Source organism: Typopeltis vanoorti, chromosome 4 (assembly GCF_054136105.1).
Source record: "Typopeltis vanoorti isolate ZY-2024b chromosome 4, IOZ_Tvanoo_1.0, whole genome shotgun sequence".
NCBI lineage: Eukaryota > Metazoa > Arthropoda > Arachnida > Uropygi > Thelyphonidae > Typopeltis > Typopeltis vanoorti.
In genome coordinates, this window is record NC_143552.1 from 73,324,973 (window position 1) to 73,347,147 (window position 22,175).

At 35.6% G+C, this 22,175-nt stretch overlaps 2 protein-coding genes across 5 annotated transcripts in view; one reads left to right on the forward strand and one right to left on the reverse strand.

Moving 5' to 3' along the window:
- LOC150107412 (ethylmalonyl-CoA decarboxylase-like) overlaps positions 1–22,175 on the forward strand; it is a 99,917-nt gene that overhangs the window by 76,641 nt on the left and 1,101 nt on the right. The gene's annotated exons all lie outside the window — the stretch shown is intronic.
- LOC150107413 (F-box only protein 8-like) overlaps positions 1–22,175 on the reverse strand; it is a 103,314-nt gene that overhangs the window by 23,131 nt on the left and 58,008 nt on the right. For all 4 annotated transcript variants that reach the window (XM_090391876.1, XM_090391873.1, XM_090391875.1 and 1 more), the window contains exon 7: positions 17,086–17,270. In XM_090391876.1, the coding sequence (XP_090248002.1) occupies positions 17,086–17,270 (185 nt within the window). The remainder of the gene's footprint in view (positions 1–17,085; positions 17,271–22,175) is intronic.

Below are 22,175 nucleotides of genomic sequence, written 5' to 3' on the forward strand. Positions count from 1 at the left end.
ATATTGCCTTGCTCAAACAATTCTTGATTGCTTCCCATGCACTAATGATATATAGCTACTTATGCCATGGCACAGTTCCAAGTTGCCTTTTAAGTTTGTCATAATTGCCAACTTTGTAGTTCTGCATGAACTCCTTCTTGACTGAAATTCCTAGATCAGGACTGCATGGTTACTTTCCCTGCATGAAGGTAGAGTTGCTAATGCAGTTATAATAGCTCTTCTGATGCTATTACCAGATTCAACACTCAAACTGCTGGTCTAAATCATTTATCTAAAAACATGTGGTCTCAATATTGGAAGCTTTCTACACAAAGGTTTTTGCTCTGGCTACTCTGCCTGTTTTGTGAGATGAAAAGCCTGTGTTTCTGGAGAGGAAAAAACGAGACCAGCTAACTCCTTCCACTGAAAAGCCCTTATAAATTATAAACAGGATACGAACCTGGAAATTTCCAGTCATAATCCCTGATACCAACTTAGTTACAGAGGCTTAGCAAGTGGATAGGATTAACACGTCAATCCCATCAGGGACTGGAAAAGGAAGAAATCCAAATCATCTGTTCTAACAGATGATTTGGATTTCTTCTTAGTAGTAGAGTTCTGAAGATGTTAAAAAGCTATTATAGTTAATAAAAATAAACATAAGTAAATAATAATATCGTATATATATTTTTAAGCCTAAGTGTATTTAAACCTAACCTAGTTCAAAAACAAACTAGACTAAAAATATACAAAAATTTAGTCATATTTAGTCATACCAGTCCTACTGTATGGAAGTGAAATCTGGATAATAAAACAAAAACACAAAGATTAATAACAGCCAAAATGAAGTTTGAGAAAAACTGCAAAGTATACTCTATTTCATCACAAAAGAAATTAAGAAATTATAAAAGAATTAAACCAGGAATCAGTAATAGAAAAAATAAAAAAAGTATAAACATAAATGGATGGAACACATACCAAATAAAGTTTTAATTTACAAGCCATCAGGAAAAAGAAAACCAGGACATCCTCTAAAGAGATTCAACGATGACTTTTAAAGCTGGAACAGGCTACTCTAGTGGCCTAAATCCTTGAAAAGCATGATGATGATGAATGATGTACTTTTAAGTATTATATCAGAAATGTAAGTAAATCTTTTGATACTGAATCTTGCATTATGAGTTTATCTTTCAGATATATAATCAATTCATCTCTAAAGAGCTTCTTTTATTCACTTATTAAATGCAAATAAAATTACACTATACAGCGTTTTCTCCCTTGGTAATGTTACAGGATTATGGTGCAATTTTTATACTGATCACTATTTAGTCTTGAGCAGGATAAAATTGAATTTCATATTGAAAAGTATAACATGCAAGAAAGTTTTAAAGCAAATAAAAGTTGAGCAGCTCTCAGATGTGAACTGTAGACTAAAATAAAAAAAGATTATTGAAGAAAAAATGAAAGAGTTTGAGAACTGAAACCAAACCTTGGAGATTCAGTGGCATGCCTTGAAGAAAACCCCGATTGATTCAGCCAGAGAGACATTTGGCGAGGTTGTCTGCAAGGATAAAAAAATCAGATTCAGAATCGCATGGTGTGGACACAGGAAGTTAAAGAGGCAGTGAAGGAAAAGAAGAAAGCATATCAAAAGTTCCTGGCAAATAAGTCAGCTTGTGCTCTTAGAGAATATAGAGACAAATGTAAGAAAGCTAAACACTGTGTAAAACTAGCTAAACAAAAGTCATGGGAGGACTTTGGCAAGAACATAGAAAATAAATATCAAGAAGGTGGTAAGATATTCTGGAAGTTGAAGAAGCTTAGAAATGGAGGAAAGAGTGCTGTAAAAGGAATGGGAGACAAAGATATCCTTGAAGTATGGGGTAATTACTTTGAAAAACTGCTAAATGAAACAAGCAGTGATGACAGCACAGTGGTAAAAAACACTGACCAAGCATGCAGTCAGGAATACATATCATACTTCAAGGTAGAAAAAGCCATCAAATTCTTGATATGTGGAAAGGCAGCAGGAGTAGATGATATTCGACCAGAAATGCTGAAGTATGGTGGTATAAAAGTCTTACAGTGGCTGCACTGCATAGTTCAGAATGCCTGGACAGAGGGACGAATTCCTGATGATTGGAGTAGAGCTCTCATAGTACCCATATATAAAAAGGGAAATAAAACTGAATGCAAGAATTACAGAGGTATTTCCCTACTGAGTGTTCTGGGCAAGATTTATGCAAGTATACTTGAGAAACGGTTGAGAAGAATTGTGGAAGAAAAGCTTGGTGAAGAACAAGCTGGATTCAGGTCAAATAGAGGCTGTCAGGATCATATTTTCACTTTACGTCAAATAGTTGAGAAAGCATGGGAATATAACAAAGATCTGTATTTAAGTTTTGTCGATCTGGAAAAGGCATACAACATGGTGCAAAGAGATAAGCTATTCAAAACACTACAGATATATGGTGTCAATGGGGCATTATATCAAACAATACTTAGTCTTTATTTGAGTTATAAATCAGCAGTTAGAATTGAAGTACAGGGAGATGGTTTAATGTTAAATCTGGTGTGAGACAAGGATGTCCATTATCCCCTCTGTTATTCTTTATCTATATGGATCACATTATGAAGGAATGTGGTATTAAACCTGATATCAAAATTGGAGATGTTAATGTCAGCTCTTTGCTTTATGCGGATGATGTTATACTTCTAAATAAATCCGCTACAAGTCTGCAAGAATTCCTGACTAAATTGAATAACTGTTGTAATAGATATGGTATGAAGGTCAGCAATAAAAAGACAAAGGCAATGAAAATAAGTAGAATCGTTGAAAATGTCAACTGCGTTGTGAAAGGAGAACCTGTGGAACAAGTAAAACATTTCAGCTACTTAGGCACGATTTTTACTGAAGATGGTAAATTAAATATAGAAATGGATAACAGAATCAGCAAAGCTGGTATGATAGGAAGTCAACTGAATAAATTCATATGGAATAAGAGAGAAATTAGTCGGAACACTAAATTAGCTGTATACAAGACAGTGTTCAAACCAGTTTTAACTTATGGATCTGAGAGCTAGGTCAGAAGTAAAACACTTGACCAAAGACTAGAGACCACAGATATAAGAGTTCTGAGAAAGATTAGAGGCGTGAACAGATGGCATTGTTGGATCCTACTTCTTCTTAATCTGTACCTTGGATCCGACTTGTTAGTCACTACGATGTTCTTAGACAAAATAGAAGGTTGCTAGTTGATTTGTAATTCAAATAAAGAAAATTTATATTTAAAGACTGCGCCACTTTATATCTGAATTAGTTCAAGAATTGAAAATAAACCAACTCTCAACTACCCTTCCTTTATATGTTGTTATTATAAATACTGGCCGAGTATATTTAACCTTTTTATCACTCCCGCTTTGGTTCGAATATTTTATGAATGGTGCAGTAAAAGAGATTCAGGCAAAATACAACATTAGATTAACAAAACAAACATTTAACTTTATAATCACAAGTTATACACTTAAGATCAAAATACTAAATAAGTTATTATAAACACTTCAGCTTTTCTGATAATACTGTCATACAAATTCAGACAATGGTAAATCTGTTATCTCTAATACAGTCTTCACACAGTTCACTTAACACTTAATAAAGCTTAATGTCATAAAATTCCTTAGTGATCATTCACATTAACATCTCAGAGTTTTTTTTTTTAGTTTCAAATACAATTTATTGGTGGCAATAATTTTTCACAAGCTTACACTTTTAAATCTATGCTTCAGTTAACCTCCACAACGGTTACTGTTAGTATAGGGATATTCTAGGAAGAAACATACTCATATCTCTGCATAGGAATATTAATGGTTGGAATATTCTTACCGACAATTTTCCTTCTTCATATATTTATGTGCCACTTTTTGTAATTGTATACACTTTAATCAATTAACGGCACTCATTTAAAAAAAAATCTTCTTAGAAATAACTGGATTAATTAACAGTCACAATACACACAATCAAACATTCTTGCATAGATCAAACCGCTTGCACTACATTTGACATCACTTAACTAATTCAGTGTTCTACTAACAACTCTTGTACTAAGGTAACACACAATAATTCCTTAACTTGAAGTTTAATATGCACAGTTGCCTACTCCTTCGACATCAATTTAATCCTTTAGGTACCATAATTCTTAACACCGCTATCATCAAACTCAACTTTGTTGCCTCTAATTATTTTCTAGTTACTTTGTGCTATGCTTCAAGTTTCCGTGTGTCCTTGAAAGGTCGGCCCTGAAATTAAATCTCAACTCAAGTATTGCTAGTCTATTTAGTAGTCACTCAGCTGTTTTCCGTAGCTATAATTGTTATTCTACAACTTATTAGCTAACTGCCTCTTGACTAGTAGACTTTATTTAGCTGCTTGCGTGACTTGCCGACTTGCTATTATCGCACTGTGATTCCCGAATGCTCCGATTCCAACCTAATGCCAATCTCTCTCTTATAAGTCTCTAATGCTCTCCCTTTTCCAGCGTTCCTCGCTTTTTATATCCGTTCTTCCCGCCTAAATTGTTCACGTGATTTCTTTCTAAAACTCTTTTCAATAAACCTTCTCACGTGATGTTCCAAAAACGTGCTCACTATCTCACATACGTTTCCATGACAACAAAACAAAATATAATAAAATTGAGCTATTGCATAACGTTAAACTTCTACAAACAGGAATAAATAGAGAATATTTACATTTCAAATAATGCACAGTTAAATTATCAAATACAAGTTCTTATATAATATTAACATAGTAATAATTAAAATAGCTTAATAATATTTAATACAGTCTTATTACTATTAATACATATATCTTTGATTAAATAATTAGATATTAGACAAAATTAAAGTAGTTATATGAATATTAAATTGTAAAATAAGTTGTTTACATTAAATAATATTTACAAGTCTAGCCTTTGTGATGGAAGATCATGTTGGATTCTGAACCAAATAATAATTACTCTAATCTCTACATAATCAGAATCCAACAGCATCAATGGCAATATCATATTAAAAACGAGGATATTAGGAAAGAATTTGGCATTGTCAGCATCCAGGAATGCTTAGCAGAGCTAATCTCAGATGGTATGGTCACTTAAACAGAATGAGCGAGGAAAAATTAGCAAAACAAGTGTTCTCTGCCACGTTGGCAGGAAAACGACCCCAGAGGAAGACCAAGATATAGGTGGATTGATACGGTACAAAGTGGCTTAGATGATAGAAATATAAGATCTGATAATGTTGGAGTCTTGACAAGTAACAGACTGATTTGGAGGAAAATTGTAAATAGGAAGTTAGTAATGATGTAAATTTTTCGTGTAGTACTATCATATCCTGTACACCCCTTGAGGGTACATGTCAGGAATTTGATGATGCAATCATGGTATGCCACTGTGTTATCCTTTTATGCTTGTAATAGCTCTTGTTGTTCATCCATTTCTTTGAATCATAAAAACAACAAGTTCTTGATCTATCATGGTATATTCTCCCTCTAATTTTCTTTCATATTTCCAGAGATGATTTTCTTGCCAATGTTCTTAATACGTGCCCTGCCATCTGGTATGTTTCTCTTTATAAGGTCTTCCATGAGAACTTTTTTTTTGTTTCCCATTAACTTCAATACCTAAAGAAATCTTCAGTGCTCGCCTATAGCACTCCAGGTAAAGGCCTGCAATTTCCGGATTATGAATCTTGTATATGTCTATGTCTCACATCCATAATTCAGTGTGGACTGTATATAGGAATTTATTATTTTCAGTCTGTTTATTTATTCCAGAGGTATTCCAAAATGTTTCTTTTGCCATAACTATTTTTGCATCTTCTAATCATTACTCATAAATAATTATAAGCCTTTACATTTTGAATGAGTCCCATTGATACTCTTAAACTTGTATTATTTTGTTGCTGATTTCTGCTTATTACCATATATTTTGTTTTAGCTATATTTAATACCAAGCCATAATTTGGACTCTTTTTTTTTTATTATTATTTTTTTTTAATTAGTAACTCAACCATATTTTGATTTAGGTATGAACACCAAATCATCAGCAAATTAATATTCTTAATTCTATAGCCCAGGACATCCTCTAAAGAAGCAGCATTTCTTTTCTCAAAGTGTGGTATGCGTAACCCTGGGGGTACGTGAAAGGTATTCAAGGGGGGGTTCCGTGGCAATTATCGGCTATGCATCATTAACGCATGGCATAAAATTTACTGTATCCGTGAAGTTCGGGATCATAAAACGTTCCTATTGTATCACTGAATAAGGTACAGAGACATCTGCAGGCTGTGTAATATGTTTCTCAACAAACAGTGCAATTAGAGACAACTGGGATAAAAACGGCACTAACTAATGATTCGCATGTCCCCTCACACATAAAATGCTGTATAGTAGACTCAAAACATATGTTGCACTGGCAACATATGGTTTTGCTTGAGCGAACGTGTTAAAACTAAGAAATATATAGTGAATGTGTTTCGATATTATATAAGGAATTCGGTTGAAGAGAATTAGCATTTCAACTCAACTGTCGGTATGCCTTTGTCATTTAGTAGCGCGATCTTTTGTTAATGTCGCACCAATCAAATGAATGTCTTCATAGCTGCTTTATCTCTACTGGCCTACCACTGGTGTCTGTTTCGAGCTCTGCTTTCACTATTCATTTGTTGAAGGACTGTTCATTAAATACGGTAATTTTTTTAGCTTTCAAATTCTTAAGTATGGATCATTAGTTAAAGACTGGATTTTTAAAATGCACAAAAGAAAAGAACCTAGCAGATACAAGTATCTTTCAGCAACAAGAAAACGTTGATATTGTATCTGGATCAAGTGAAATAGATAAGGTTGTGTCGTCTGACATCTCTAAAGAACCAACTAGAAAAAAGATGAGAAAACTTCGTAAGTACGATATAAATTATTTGAAATGTGGATTTTCATGGACGGGAAATGAAGAGGAACCTATTCCATTATGTGTAATTTGTGGTGAAACTTTAAGGGTCAAAGCTGTATAACTGAGAGGAGACCTCCACATAGCCTTTAAAGGAATGCAGAAAACCGACCAGGACTTCTGACCTAATGTCCAATCTTCACCTTCTCGTGGTGCACCCTGTTGGGTATCTACTTGGATACTGAACGGACGAAGATGGGCTGGCAATTTGGGATTTAGCCGACCGAATTGTATTCTTATTGGTTAAACCAAAATATAGAATGATGGTACAACATGACAAAATTTCATGCCGGCTGGGGCGTCGCCCAGTTAAACAAGGCCCCCGTTGTTTTCGCCAGGAAACCAGGGCGAACAGCGAAAAGTCAGCTACTGGAACAAATCTGAAAATAAACCCCAACTCAACATCACCAGAGTTAAAGATCGGTACTATCAACGTAAGAAGCCTGAATGGCAAAGAAATGGAGCTAGCTGAGGAATTAGATAAGTACCAGATCGACATAATAGGGGTGACTGAAACAAAAAAGACCAAAACTGGCGAGATCTTTCTGAGCAATAAATACAAAATGCTATATTCAGGCAATGACAATCAAGGAAAAGAAGAAGTAGCCATAGTATTCAACACAAAATACGAGGCTAATCTTCTTGAATGGCAGTCAGTCTCAAGTAGAGTAATGTGGGCAAATATGAGAATGGTGAACTGGATAATGAGACTTATTTGTGCCTATGGTCCCACAGAAGGTTTTACTAAGGTAGAAGTGGAGGAATTTTTTGAGCCTTTAGAAAAAGCAACTGACACAATGAAAAATGAAAAGTTGGTCCTTGTTGGGGATCTAAATAGCAGAGTAGGAAATGATTGTCAGACATACAAAAATATTTTGGGGAAATTTGGACAAAAGAGCAAAGCTAATAATAATGGCAAATATCTGTTGGATTTCTGCTCAGGACATGGATTGGCTATTACTAACACCATGTTCCAACATAAAAATGTGCACAAATTCACATGGAGAGAAGAGGCTAGGAATAAGAAAAATCTCATTGACTATGTTATTGTTGATAGTGATGTTTTCTCCCTGGTGCAGGACACCAGAGTGTACAGAGGATTTGAAATTGGAAGTGATCACTATTTAGTCTTGAGCAGGATAAAATTGAATTTCATATTGAAAAGAATAACATGTAAGAAAGTTTTAAAGCGAATAAAAGTTGAGCAGCTCTCAGATGTGAGCTGTAGACTAAAATACACAAAGATTATTGAAGAAAAAATGGAAGAGTCTGAGAATAGGAATCAAACCTTGGAGATTCAGTGGCAAACTTTGAAGAAAACATTGATTGATTCTGCCAGAGAGGCATGTGGTGAGGTTGTCTGTAAGGATAAAAAAAATCAGAACTCCCTGGTGGACACAGGAAGTTAAAGAGGCAGTGAAGGAAAAGAAGAAAGCATACCAAAAGTTCCTGTCAAATAAGTCAGCTTGTGCTCTTAGAGACAAATGCAAGAATGCTAAACACTGTGTAAAACTAGCTAAACAAAAGTCATGAGAGGACTTTGGCAAGAATATAGAAAATAAATTTGAAGAAGTTGGCAAAATATTATGGAGGTTGTTGAAGAAGCTTAAGAATAGAGGAAAGAGTGCTATAAAAGGAATTAGAGATGATAAAGGTGACATGAAAACGGGCGAAAAAGATATCCTTGAAGTATGGAGTAATTACTTTGAAAAACTGCTAAATGAAACAAGCGTTGATGACAGCACAGTGGTAAAAAACACTGACCAGGCATGCAGTCAGGAATACATATCCATACTTGAAGTAGAAAAAGCCATCAAAGGCTTGAAATGTGGAAAGGCAGCAGGAGTAGATGATATTCGACCAGAAATGCTGAAGTATGGTGGTATAAGAGAGTTTTACAGTGGCTGCACTGCATAGTTCAGAACGCCTAGATAGAGGGACGAATTCCCGATGATTGGAGTAGAGCTCTCATAGTACCCATATATAAAAAGGAAAATAAAAATGCATGTGAGAATTACAGAGGTATTTCCCTACTGAGTGTTCCTGGCAAGATCTATGCAAGTATACTTGAGAAACGGTTGAGAAGAATTGTGGAAGAAAAGCTTGGTGAAGAACAAGCTGGATTCAGGCCAAATAGAGGCTGTCAGGATCAGATCTTCACTTTACGACAAATAGTCAAGAAAGCATGGGAATATAACAAAGATCTGTATTTAAGTTTTGTCGATCTGGAAAAGGCATATGACAAGGTGCCAAGAGAGAAGCTATTCAAATACGCTACAGTTATATGGTGTCGATGGGGCATTATATCAAGCAATACTTAGTCTTTATTTGAGTTGTAAGTCAGCAGTTAGAATTGAAGGAAGTACAGGAAGATGGTTTAATGTTAAATCTGGTGTGAGACAAGGATGTACATTATCCCCTCTGTTATTCATTATCTATATGGATCACATTATGAAGGAAAGTGGTATTAAACATGATATCAAAATTGGAGATGTTAATGTCAGCTCTTTGCTTTATGCGGATGATGTTATACTTCTAAATAAATCCGCTACAAGTCTGCAAGATTCTCTAACTAAATTGAATAGCTGTTGTAATAGATATGGTATGAAGGTCAGCAATAAAAAGACAAAGACAATGAAAATAGACAGAATCATTGAAAATATCAACTGTGTTGTGAATGGAGAACCTGTGGAACAAGTAAAACATTTCAGCTATTTAGGCACGATTTTTACTGAAGATGGTAAATTAAATATAGAAATAGACAACAGAATCAGCAAAGCTGGTATGGTGGGAAGTCAATTGAATAAATTCATATGGAATAAGAGAGAAATTAGTCGGAACACTAAATTAGCTGTATACAAGACAGTGTTCAAACCAGTTTTAACTTATGGATCTGAGAGCTGGGTCAGAAGTAAAACACTTGGCCAAAGTCTAGAAACCACAGATATGAGAGCCCTGAGAAAGATTAGAGGCGTGAACAGATGGCATCAATGGCAATATCATATTAAAAACGAGGATATTAGGAAAGAACTTGACATTGTCAGCATCCAGGAATGTGTTAGCAGAGCTAATCTCAGGTGGTATGGTCACTTAAACAGAATGGGCGAGGAAAGATTAGCGAAACAAGTGTTCTCTGCCAGGTTGGCAGCAAAACGACCCAGAGTGCTTTAGACGATAGAAATATAAGATCTGATAATGTTGGAGTGTTGAAAAGTAACAGACTGATTTGGAGGAAAATTGTAGATAGGAAATTAATAATGATGTAATTTTTTTCATGTAGTACTATCATATCCTGTACACCCCCTTGAGGGTACATGGCAGGAATTTGATGATGATGACTTTAGAAAATGAAAGCATGAAGCCATCTAATTTAAATCGCCATTTTGAATCAAAACATAATGAATACAAGGACAAACCTGTCGAATTTTTTCGAAATAAACTAAAAAATTTAAAAGAATCTCAAAAAGTGATGTCGCGATGTCAGGAGGTGAAAATATGAAGGATTTAGAAGCTTCATATCGTGTTGCTATTAATAGCAAAAAGTGGTGCATGGAATACAATTGGTGAAAGTTTGGTCAAGCCTGCAGCAAAAATAATAGCAGAAATTATGATCGGAGATAATGCAAGAAGATCTTTTGATCAGATTTGCCTTTCAAATAGTGCTGTTCATCGAAGGATCACTGAAATGGCTGAAAATATAAAACGAACATTGCTATCTGATATACGTAGTCGTTATTATGCATTTCAGGTAGATGAATCAACCGACATTACATTTGCAAATCTTCTAGTGTTCTTTAGGTACGAAAAAAATCAAAAAATTCATAACTCCCTTTTATATTGCCAACCCTTGCCAGAGCATACAACAGGAGAAGAAATATTCAACAGTAAAATACGTTTATGCATCAAAACAAGCTTGATTGGAAAAGTTGTGTTGGAATAAGCACGAACAGAGCAAAATCCATGGTCAGATCTAAAAAGGGGCTTGTTTCAAGGATTCAAGCTGTTGCACTAGATGCAAAGTCGACACACTGCTGCATACACAGGAATTCTTTGTCTACACATATGATGTGTACAGACCTAAGAAAAGTGTTCTTGATAAAGCTGTAAAAATCATAAATTATTAAACGCCAGACTTTTCTCTCAACTTTGCAAAGAAATGGGAAGCAACTATACACAACTTCTTTTCCATACCGATGTTCGTTGGCTTTCTCGTGGAAAAGTCCTTACTCGTTTATTTGAACTTTGGAATGAACTACAAGTTTTTCTTGATGAAAAGTTTGAATTGAAAAAGTATTTATATAATTGGAAATGGCTCAGTACTGTATTAAATAGTCTTAATTTATCTTTACAAGGCAAGGAAATTTCTATATTTCATGTCCAAGATAAAGTGAACACCACGTTGGCAAAAATGAAGTTATTGCAAAAGTGAGTTGGTAATGGTGAATTTGATGCATTTCCATCTCTTCATGAATTGCTCGTAAGTTCAAATGAACAAATCAATGATGTAAAAATTACTATCATGCATCATTTACAAAGCTTACAAATGAATCTAGGAAAGTATTTCCCTGAATCGGACATTGAGTGGATAAGATACCCTTTCAATATCAACAAATCTATCCCAAAGGATCTATTGTCAATAGAAGAACAACTTTTAGAACTAGCTTCTGATGGTTTCCTAAAAAATAAATACAACGAGAATACGTTATCATCGTTTTAGCTACAAATACAGAATGAATTTCCTGAATTAACAGATAAAGCTCTAAGGTTAATTTTTCTATTTCCAAGTTCATATCTGTGCGAAGTTGGATTTTCGGCCCTTGTAGATATTAAGACGAAGAGGAGGAATCGCATTATAGATGTCGAACTGCATCTGAGATTGAAATTAACTATAGTGCCAAATTTTGCTGAAATTTTATCTCACTGAGCAACTGAGTAATAGAAAAAATAAAAAAAAAGTATAACATGAATGGAACACATATCAAACAAAGTTTTAATTTATAAGCCATCAGGAAAAAGAAAACCAGGACATCCTCTAAAAAGAGATTCAACAATGACTTTCTTTAATTTATTCCTATTTCAATTTCTTTCATTAGCATTTCACTGTGTGCAACACACGCGCGCACGCACACAATCTACCAATAATTGTCTGGACACCCTTGTTATTTAAAGCTACAGAACATTCCATAACTTTATTTTTGTTCCCATTAACATTTCCTAAAAACATAAAACAACATAAAAACTGATGTACAGACTAGTATTGCCAATTTAGTTCTTTTGGAGCTAAATCTAGCTCCTTTTTTCTTCCCTAGCTCCAAAAATTTTAATCTAGCTCTTTAAGAACTTGTTTCAGCACTTTTTAGTTGTTTTTATAACCTACTCTTAAAAAGAATTGTTTTGAAAGTTTTCCAGAACCACGGTGTGGTTTCCGTAGACATCATTCAACTTTAGACCATTTGGTTTGTTTAGAAACTTGTATAAGAGATGCATTTCTGAAGTGAGAATCTAGTTTCAGTTTTCTTTGACATGGAAAAAGCTTATGACACAGTCTGGAGATATGGCATATTAAAAGACCTCTATAACCTAGGTCTCAGATGACACCTCCCTGTATTTATTAAAAGCTTTCTGTCAAGGCGAACTTTCCAAGTCAGAGTGAGAAGTATGCTATCTCGACCATATCATCAAGAACAGGGTGTTCCCCAAGGCTCTGTCTTAAGCGTGACCCTTTTTGCTATTCAAATTAACTCATTGAACAGCTTTCTCCGGCTGTAGACAATGCTCTATATGTTGATGACTTCACAATTTACTGTCACTCATGTAACGTGAGGGTAATTGAAAGACAACTTCAGCAAGCAATTGATCATGTCTCTCTGTGGGCTCTTAATAATGGGTTTAGGTTTTTCAACAGAAAAAAGTGTCTGTGTACAATTCTTTCGAAAATGCACTCATCATCCAGATCCTGAATTAAGAATGGGACATACTGTTATTCCAGTAGCTACAAAAACCAAGTTCTTGGGACTCATCTTTGACAAAAAAGCTTGCATTTCTAGCACACATTCATCAACTAAGAGAAAAATGCAAAAAACTTTGAACCTCCTCCACACTCTATCCTCTACTGAGTAGGGTGCTGATCGAGCTTCATTGCTCCATCTTTATTGTGCACTTATACGTTCAAAGTTGGATTATTGGTTCTAAGTTTATGGTTCTGCAAGACTGAGTAACCTACAATGGTTGGATTCCATCCATCATCAGGGTATATGGATACCTTTTGCACATCACCCATTTAAAGTCTTTATGTTGAAGCAAATGAACAGACTCTATCACTTCGACAGAAACAGTTATCTCTTAATTATGCCCTAAAAATAAAATATCTCTCAGATCATCCTACATGGACTAGTATCTTCTCTCTGCATTGGGAAGCTCAATATCACACTCTTCAAACTGTTATACATCATTTTGGTATGCGTGTTAAAGAAACTGTGCAAGCTGTTGGTATAAATGTTGACAACGTTAGCTACGCTAAACATAACATCACACCATCCTGCAACCTCTCACTTTGTCAGCTACAGAAATCTTATACTCCATCTGTCTGCAATTGTTTAATGCACACAGAGCAGCACACGCTGATTTCTCACCCATCTCTACTGATGGTTCAAGAACCAATACCTCTGTTGGGAGGGGGGGGGGCACAGAAATCAGACTTGGTAGGATTAACTGGTAAGCAGTTAATGTCTTATCTGCGAGAGTTGATAGAAGTTAAGGTGCAGTAAAAACTTAGGGTAGTACAAAGGCACAGTTGATGACAACGTGAATAATAAATATATATGAATATTTATAACGGCACACAGACAGACATAGACTATATTTTACAGTTGAATGGCAATGCAATTCTGATTTTGATTTACACTTTTCATATACCCATTTCACCACGAAGGTGTTCAAAACCAAATTTAATGGAATAGGGTAATAAGCCACGACCAGAAGCAGTAGTATATGGCAGCTGTCAAGCATGCATCTGAACAGTACAATTAATGACAACTAGAGCATTATCTTTTGGCTTCCATTATATGGGACTCTTTCACTATATTCTCATTATATGGGACTACACAGATGACTGAGTTTGACTGTCTCTTAATTTCATGTGATGATTGTTACAGTGGGAAAAAACGGGCTTCACTCAAATAGATGGTAATGTGCAGTAATTATCTATGATATACAAGGTGCATGCTTGATGTACATGATAGAAAATGCCCACAAAAATTGCACTGTACCTGCAGTGAAATCTGACTGGCAGAGGGAGCACTATTGTGATATGAGTGTTTCATATGGTGCGATCTAGAGCAGCATTTTTCAACCTTTTTACACCTGCGTACTGGGGAAAATAGGAGAAATATTTTGCGGACTGGCTGACGGCTAAGACAGAAACATAAACCAATGTAGATAGTATTTTATTTATTAAATCCAATGTTATAAAATTACAATTTTTAACTAGTGCAACATCTGCTACTGCTTATAGGTTAGAAAATTTGATATACATGGCTGGTGCATTGTTTCTGAGAGACAAAGCGCTGCAATAATATCCATTTGATTTCTCTGTTTGGTTTTTATTACTGACATGGCTGAAAAAGTCTTTTTCACACAAATAGGAAGTCGGAAGAACAACCAACAATTTGATAGCTTTATAACTCAGAGATGGATATTCTTTTGAGTGATATCCAAAGTTGAGACAATGATTGCATTTTATGTCTGGACACCAGAGTGACATCAGAAGACAACTTGATCAGCTTTTCTTTTTCACGAGGATCAAGTGCGCATGATTTTATATCTTTCAAGAAGGGATTATTAATCCAGAGGTTACCTTTATGAGGATCCTCATTTTCAGGGAAATAATTATTAAAGTTTTCAGCTAACACCCTTAAATGTTGACTTATTATGTTGATTATGACTTTCTTGTTGACATCAGCAGCAATCAAAAATTCTCCTAAAAGTGGAAACATTCTTATATCTTCCTCTTATAGCTTCTTTTTGAACGCATCCATTTTATTTCTCAGTGTAAAAATATTTGTACAAGACCCCTGAAGAGAAATATTGAGTTCGTTAAGAAGGCTAAATATGTCCACCATATAAGCAAGCTTAGCCATCCATTCCTCATTCAACAAAGGCTCTAATAAGTCAGATTTTTGCTCTCGCAGAAACTGCTTTATTTCTTCCCTCAGTTCAAAAAGGTGTGCAAGAACCCCTTCCTCTCGATAACTACCTCACTTCTGCAGGGAGAAGGAGATGTTGGTGGTGTGTGATTCCATACCCTCACACAGTGTTGTGAACAGCCTGGAGTTCATAGCTCGACTACAAATTTCATTAATGATCTTCACTGCATCATTCATCACACTGTTTAGTTCAGCAGAAAGCTTCTTTGCAGCTAGGTGCTCCCGGTGGATCATACAGCAAGTGAACAAAACCTCTGTGATGCACAAATTCCTTTATTTTCGCAACTACTCCTGAGTGACGTCCAGTCATGTTTGCAGCACCATCCATACACACCCCAACGCATTTGCTCCAGTCTAAGCCCTGTGCTTGAAAATGCCTGTCAAGAGCATTAAATATCTCTGAACTAGTGGTGTGTCCAGGTAAGTCAAGGCAACAAAGAAGTTCTTCCCTTAAGTCTTCATCTTCACTATACCTCACGAAGCAAAGTAGGATAGCATGGTTACTCACGTCAGTTGATTCATCAAGTTGAATCGTGAAACATCTCGATTTCTTTATCCCCTCTACAACTTGCTTTTCAAGTGGCCATATCAATAATTCTCCTCTGAATGGTGGTGTCCAAAAGCGATATAGCCTCCAGTGTTTTAGTGGCTTGAGGACCCAAAATTTCTTGTACGACATATAAGATGCAAGCCTTTACTAACTCCTCAACAACAGTAAATGTTTTTTTCCATTTTAGCTATTCGAAGAGCAACTAAATAAGACGCTCGAAGCAGCGACTTGTCACTAGTCATCATCATTTTCATTTTACTTTTCGGACTTTTCATCTGGTCACGTAATCTTTGAAAAAAGTCCAGTGGCTTATCAATAAAATCTCTATGCTTCTAAAGCAAATGACAAGCAAGTTTGGAAAGTTTCATAGCATCATTACAGAATTTCAGAACATACTACACACGAAGGCCGTGGTGATAGTTCACTGCCAGGGGCTACAATGAAACCAAGCTTTAAATAGTCCTTGTCGAAACGCCTAACAAAGTTTCCTTTTCTTTTCTTGGTTTGTATTGCACATTCCAAAGTATTGACATTTTTTTTTCTTTGTTTCTTCTAAACTCGAAGCACTAGTACTTGGCATACTTTCAGTACCATCACTACTTTTCTCCTGAATATTGTCCTTGCCTCTACTAAAGAAGGTTAAAAGGTTTTGCTCTTTGGCTTTTTTTTTTGTCTCCATTTTGTAGGGTTTCAAATTTTACTAAAGAAATAACTTGTTTCCTGAAATACCACAACACAATATTAGAAAACAATATGGACGAGTGCGATAAAATAAGAATTTTTGCGACGTGTGGTCGACAGGCGAGCTGATGCAATACTGGCATTCGACGACCACGCACTTCGCCTATACTTCGGGCGCTACATTGTTGCATGCAGCGTCCCGCTCACCCTGCAACAATGTAGCACCCGAATCATGTAGCCACTACATGAGGGGCAGTCTCCATTCAGACATTATCAAAAACTGAACCCATAGCTATTGACGATTTTTGAGGTATCGGTAAGGAAGACAACTGCTGTCATCATCTCGTGATTCTAAAACCTAACACTCAAATCTTTGTCTATAATAAGTTTTTTTTTGAGATGTGGGGTTAAAACCAGATTTTTGGGAAAAGGTTAATAGATCTCCATCACTTACTTGTCTGTGATAGAGATCTATTAACTCTGAAAGTGGTGGGATGAAAAAAAAAAAAAAACCCTTTGTCAATGACTAGAATCTAGCCTATCATGGTCTTTCTTTTGGTGGCAGCACTATATCAGAAAAGCTGTTATTATAAGGCCAACAGACACCTTACAATCGAATTGAATTGTAACTGAATTTTAAAAATGTTTTAATAATGAATATTAAAGAATTTACCTTCGCTCATTCCAAACTGTGGGTTACATTTGCAAAACCTTGCTGAAAATTTCTTAATAAGTGTGCGCAGATAGTTATTCTGATGATTTGGAGCTTGAAGAGTCTGAAAGAATTTACGCAGAGCATGAGGAAGAAACTGGTTCTTATAGTTGTGAAGTTCTATTAAATGGTCTAGCACATCACGCCTGGAAGAGATAGAGGAAAATAAAGTATTACTGACAATCTGATCTTTTTTTTCTTATTGATTTCAATAGCTGGCTAATGGCAATGCAAATTATCTTTATGTAACTTGTAACTATTATATTAACAACAACAGGAATAGTGTCATAGTAAATAGTTTGTTATAAACCATTTTTAGCATAACACTATGCTTAGAAAGCTTTGGTCAATACTTTTCGGTTATGACAGCATTTGCTATAGCATTGACTATGTTTTCAACAAGTACCAAGTACCATTGTTACAAGTATTATTTTCCCCATGATAATATTATTAGGTCTTTAAGAGACTTAACTCCATCTAGAATGATGACATTAACTCCATTAATTATCAATTTACTTAACACGTTCGCTGCCGAATATTTCCTTATATTCGGCATATTTGCTCATATACCAACTACCAGTATGAGCCTTGCAAGCCAACTACGAATATACTCGTATGTCGATTACCGACCTCCTATGCCAAGCATGAGTTAACTCATAGTATAAACACGTTAATTTGGACCCTTGGCTTGTGAATAAAGCGGACAGCATGTCTAAGGGCTTGGTAGAAGGAAAATAATTTCAGAAAAAGTATAGTATATTATAAGTAACTGTGTATTATAAGTATGTATTTATTAATGCAAATAAAACAATTTTTTTGAAGTTTTTTCAACATATACACATATTTATATACGATATATCACCATCTGAGTCATTGCTAGAGTCGTCTGTAGAATTATAATCATCTTCGGAATCAGAACCAAATAATTCATTCCATTCATCATCGCTCATATTAGCGTAAGCTTTCTTTTACTGGCCATGGCGTAATTGAAGGTTTTTATTTAGATAATTTTAAATAATTGTAAGACTAGAAACAATAAACCTTGCTGCAACGAATGCTGAACGTCACTGACTCTGAACTCAAGTTACAGTCATCAGCGCATGAAACAAAATTCTGTCTGATAAGCCAGCTACGAGATAACTTGTACTGCCCTTGTAGAAGTGAAAGTGCTTGGCGTGCGGTAACAAACTATGCCCGAGGAGTGTGGCAGTGAACATGTTAAATTCTGGTACATATCTACAGTAGATGTAACATTAGTATCAATTGTGTTAAAGTTTTTTTTTTTTTATGCTTATGTAGATACCCTGATTACCTCCAGTAGATTATCTGGAGGAGGAAACAAACTTCAGTTCAAGCACACATCTATAACTGGAAGTGTGAGAACAGAGGTAGATGAATTGGAGGCTCTTGGGATATCACAGAATCTCAATGTAAATATAGCTGTGCGATTAGATGGGGGTATCAGTTTGGGTTTTACAAGAATGTGCAGGAGAACTAGCAATGCCTCTTACTAGGCTCTTTAATTTAAGTCTCAGCTCTAGTACAGTTCCAAGGGAGTGGAAAGAGGGAAAAATAATTCTCTTGCATAAGGGAGGTTCTAAGATTGGTCTATAATTTGCTGTAGCAGCAAATTATAGACCAATCAGAATCTCGGGCACTAAAGAGGAGTGCTGATTTAAACTGACCCCAGAATCCCTGGAGTGGATCCAAGATTTAAGGATTAAGCTCTGACTCCTGATTGTATCCCCCTTTTAATATGATTTTTACAATTGTTTTATGTAATATGTATGTAATATCCTGAGACCTGTATATCATATGCTAAAAAAATAAATAATAGGAAGAGCCACTACCCAGACTGTGGCTCTGGGTATTTGCTGAGACTACAATAAAGGTTTTGACCTTTATTGTAGTCTCATCAATGGGAGCCAGACCCTGAAGAGATACCAACAATGAAATAATGCAGAAGTCATTTATTTCCCATATACAAATAGTGAAAAGGTGGATTAGAGCTAGTTGTTGAATAGCATGTTAAATGCATTATGCACACTCTAAAGGATGTGTGCTTTGCATTTTGGGATACTAAGGCAATTAATGTGAAGTCACTAGCCTCTCTTTGTACATGGTCACAAAGATACTTTGTATCTTCACAACTTTGTACTTTGTACAAAAGTTGTGAAGATACAAGATATAAGAAACAAGGCTGCTTACACTTGAATAAAGGATTAAGCAAGAATATAATTTCTTGGTTTGTTTGATTTAATTTATAACCAAGTGAAAAAAAATTGAAAAAATAAAAGTAACCATTTTAATACTTTTATTCAAATAGATAAACATAGGAGTTTATATGTGCAAAGAATTTATATGTAATAGTAAAATATAGCTATTTTTAAGCTCAGCATCCTTGACTTGGAAGCTTAAAAAATCTGGTATAACTTGTGCAGCTTGTAATGAAGCTAGGCTAGACCAACATTTGGTATGATGGTAGGGTACAACAGAATAACAATGAAATGGATTACCAAAAATATCACATTACAGAATGTCAATACAATATGCTTGAAAATATGGTCACATAATATCAGTATAGCGTAATCTCCTCTAATAGCTGAATGGGCCTGACAGCAGTGGACCATGTTTGATATAAGAGTATCCATAAGATTCTGTAGAAACAAATCTCATTCTTCCACCAGAACAGACTTTAGCTAATCAACTGACCAAGACAGTGGCTGTGTGCAATGTAACACCCAAGGGTATCCCAGATGTGTTCATTCAGATTTCAACCTATGATTATTTGGTCACAGCACTCATTGGGATATCCTCCACCACTTGAGTTCCATGGGCAGTGGCATTATTGTGCATGAAAAGAAAATCTAGGCCAACTGCAACCCCTATAAAGTTATACAGACGGTTCGAGGATCTGTTCTTGGTTCCTCTGCACAGTTATGGCATCCTTATCAAAAACATGAAGAGGAATGCAGCCATTGATTATTATTCCACCTGACAAGAAAACAGCTCCACCATAAGTGTCTGTTTCTCAGATATCAGAGGGATAGTACTGCATTTCTTGTTCTCTCTAGATCAAATATCTAGAATTCATAAGTAGGCTAAAAAAGGAACTTATTAGAGAACAAAACTGTACCCCATTTGTCAGGATTCTGAGTTTCACGTTCATGGCACTAGTTTTGATGTGCTCTGCAGTTAATGGGATACAAACCTCTGACTTCTTTGTATAGAGTCCACTTGAACTGAGTCTTTTTAACACAGTCTGGTTGGAAATGTTTTCACCTGTGGCCACACCAACTTCAAGAGAAAGTTAGTGATAGGACATTGTAGGGTTAGAGCCAAATAGTGATCTATTCTGGTTGATGTAGTCCACGGGTAACCTTGACCAGCTCTTCTTGTAATGGTTCCTATCTCCTGAAACTGTGCCCACAGTATTGAGACGACACTTCGTAACACATTAAGCATTCCACCTTCACGGCTTCAAGTTGTCCAATGGCCTGTGATCTCAAAGAATCATCTAAACAATGAAGACTTTCCATCTTGAAGGTACTGGAGATGTGGCTAACCCACTGAGCAGCCAAAAAACAAGAATGAAATGATGAGGTCACAACCTGCATTTTTATAAGCACAAATAATGTGCGCTGTGTGTGCGCGCGCGCATGTGGACCTATTGAGTGGCAGATCAATTTCTATCGAATACTTGGAATTCGATTTGCATGCCAGAATTATATCAAATATTTCTGGCATGCAAACATGCCTTCTGAGACACTGTTAAAAATAAAATATTGTTAAAAAATTCACATTTTTTTTTCCTGTTTATTTTTGACAAACCACTCACTCATTTGGCACTGCTTATTCAGAATTTGCATTTTTATTTATTCATTTTTGCCTCATTTTTAACATTCTTATAAGCTGACCTAGCTAACGTGTGCTGTCACCATAGATACATTAATCCAGCATTTCTCAACCAGGTTTCCATGGAACTCTAGGGTTCTGTGAGAAATAATAATGAATAGAAGTGGCAAATAAATGAACTTAAACAGTGGAGTTCTCTGAAAGGAATAAATTAGAGTTTGCGTTAGTTGTATTAACTCCCACTAGGATGCGAGGCAATGCTGTGCGTGATCAACTTATCATACGGCAACTGGAGCTAGTTCTAGCGCTAGCTAGTGCCGCTTATGAGTCAGTGCAAGCAAGAAACGCGAAAAGCGCAGTCAGTTTCTTATCAATCCTATGTGTTTTCTAGCATCTAGGTACGTATATTCACTCATTAATATGAAAAGTTTGTATGTTTTCTCGGCTAAACTCCACTTTACGGTGATCATAATTTTTAGGAAGGTTACTCCTTTATTTCAGGTTGCAGTTGATAGTTTGAGCAATCGATTTTTGTTATTTCATCAATTTATTAGTTATATTATTACAAATTGTGCATTTAGGTGTTGTATTTATGAAAGTTAGACTCAAATAATAATTATGTTTAAATAATATTATTAATTACATTATTTGATACTTATGCATTAACGGGGGGCCACCCGATTTTTCATAATTATTTGTTTAATTTCTTTTTATTATACTTTTTCTATTATATTTTTATCATCATCAAATTCCTGACATGCACCCCTCAAGGGGTGTACAGGATATGATAGTATTACATGAAAAATTTACATCATTACTAACTTCCTATCTACAATTTTCCTCCAAATCAGTCTGTTACTTGTCAAGACTCCAATATTATCATCATCAGATCTTATATTTCTATCGTCCAAGGCAAGTACTGTATCAATCCACCTATATCTTGGTCTTCCTCTGGGTCATTTTCCTGCCAACCTGGCAGAGAACATGTGTTTTGCTAATCTTTCCTCGCCCATTCTGTTTAAGTGACCATACCACCTGAGATTAGCTCTGCTAACGCATTCCTGGATGCCGACAATGTCAAGTTCTTTCCTAATATCCTCATTTTTAATATGATATTGCCATTGATGCCATCTGTTCATGCCTCTCATATCTGTGGTCTCTAGTCTTTGGTCAAGTGTTTTATTTCTGACCCAGCT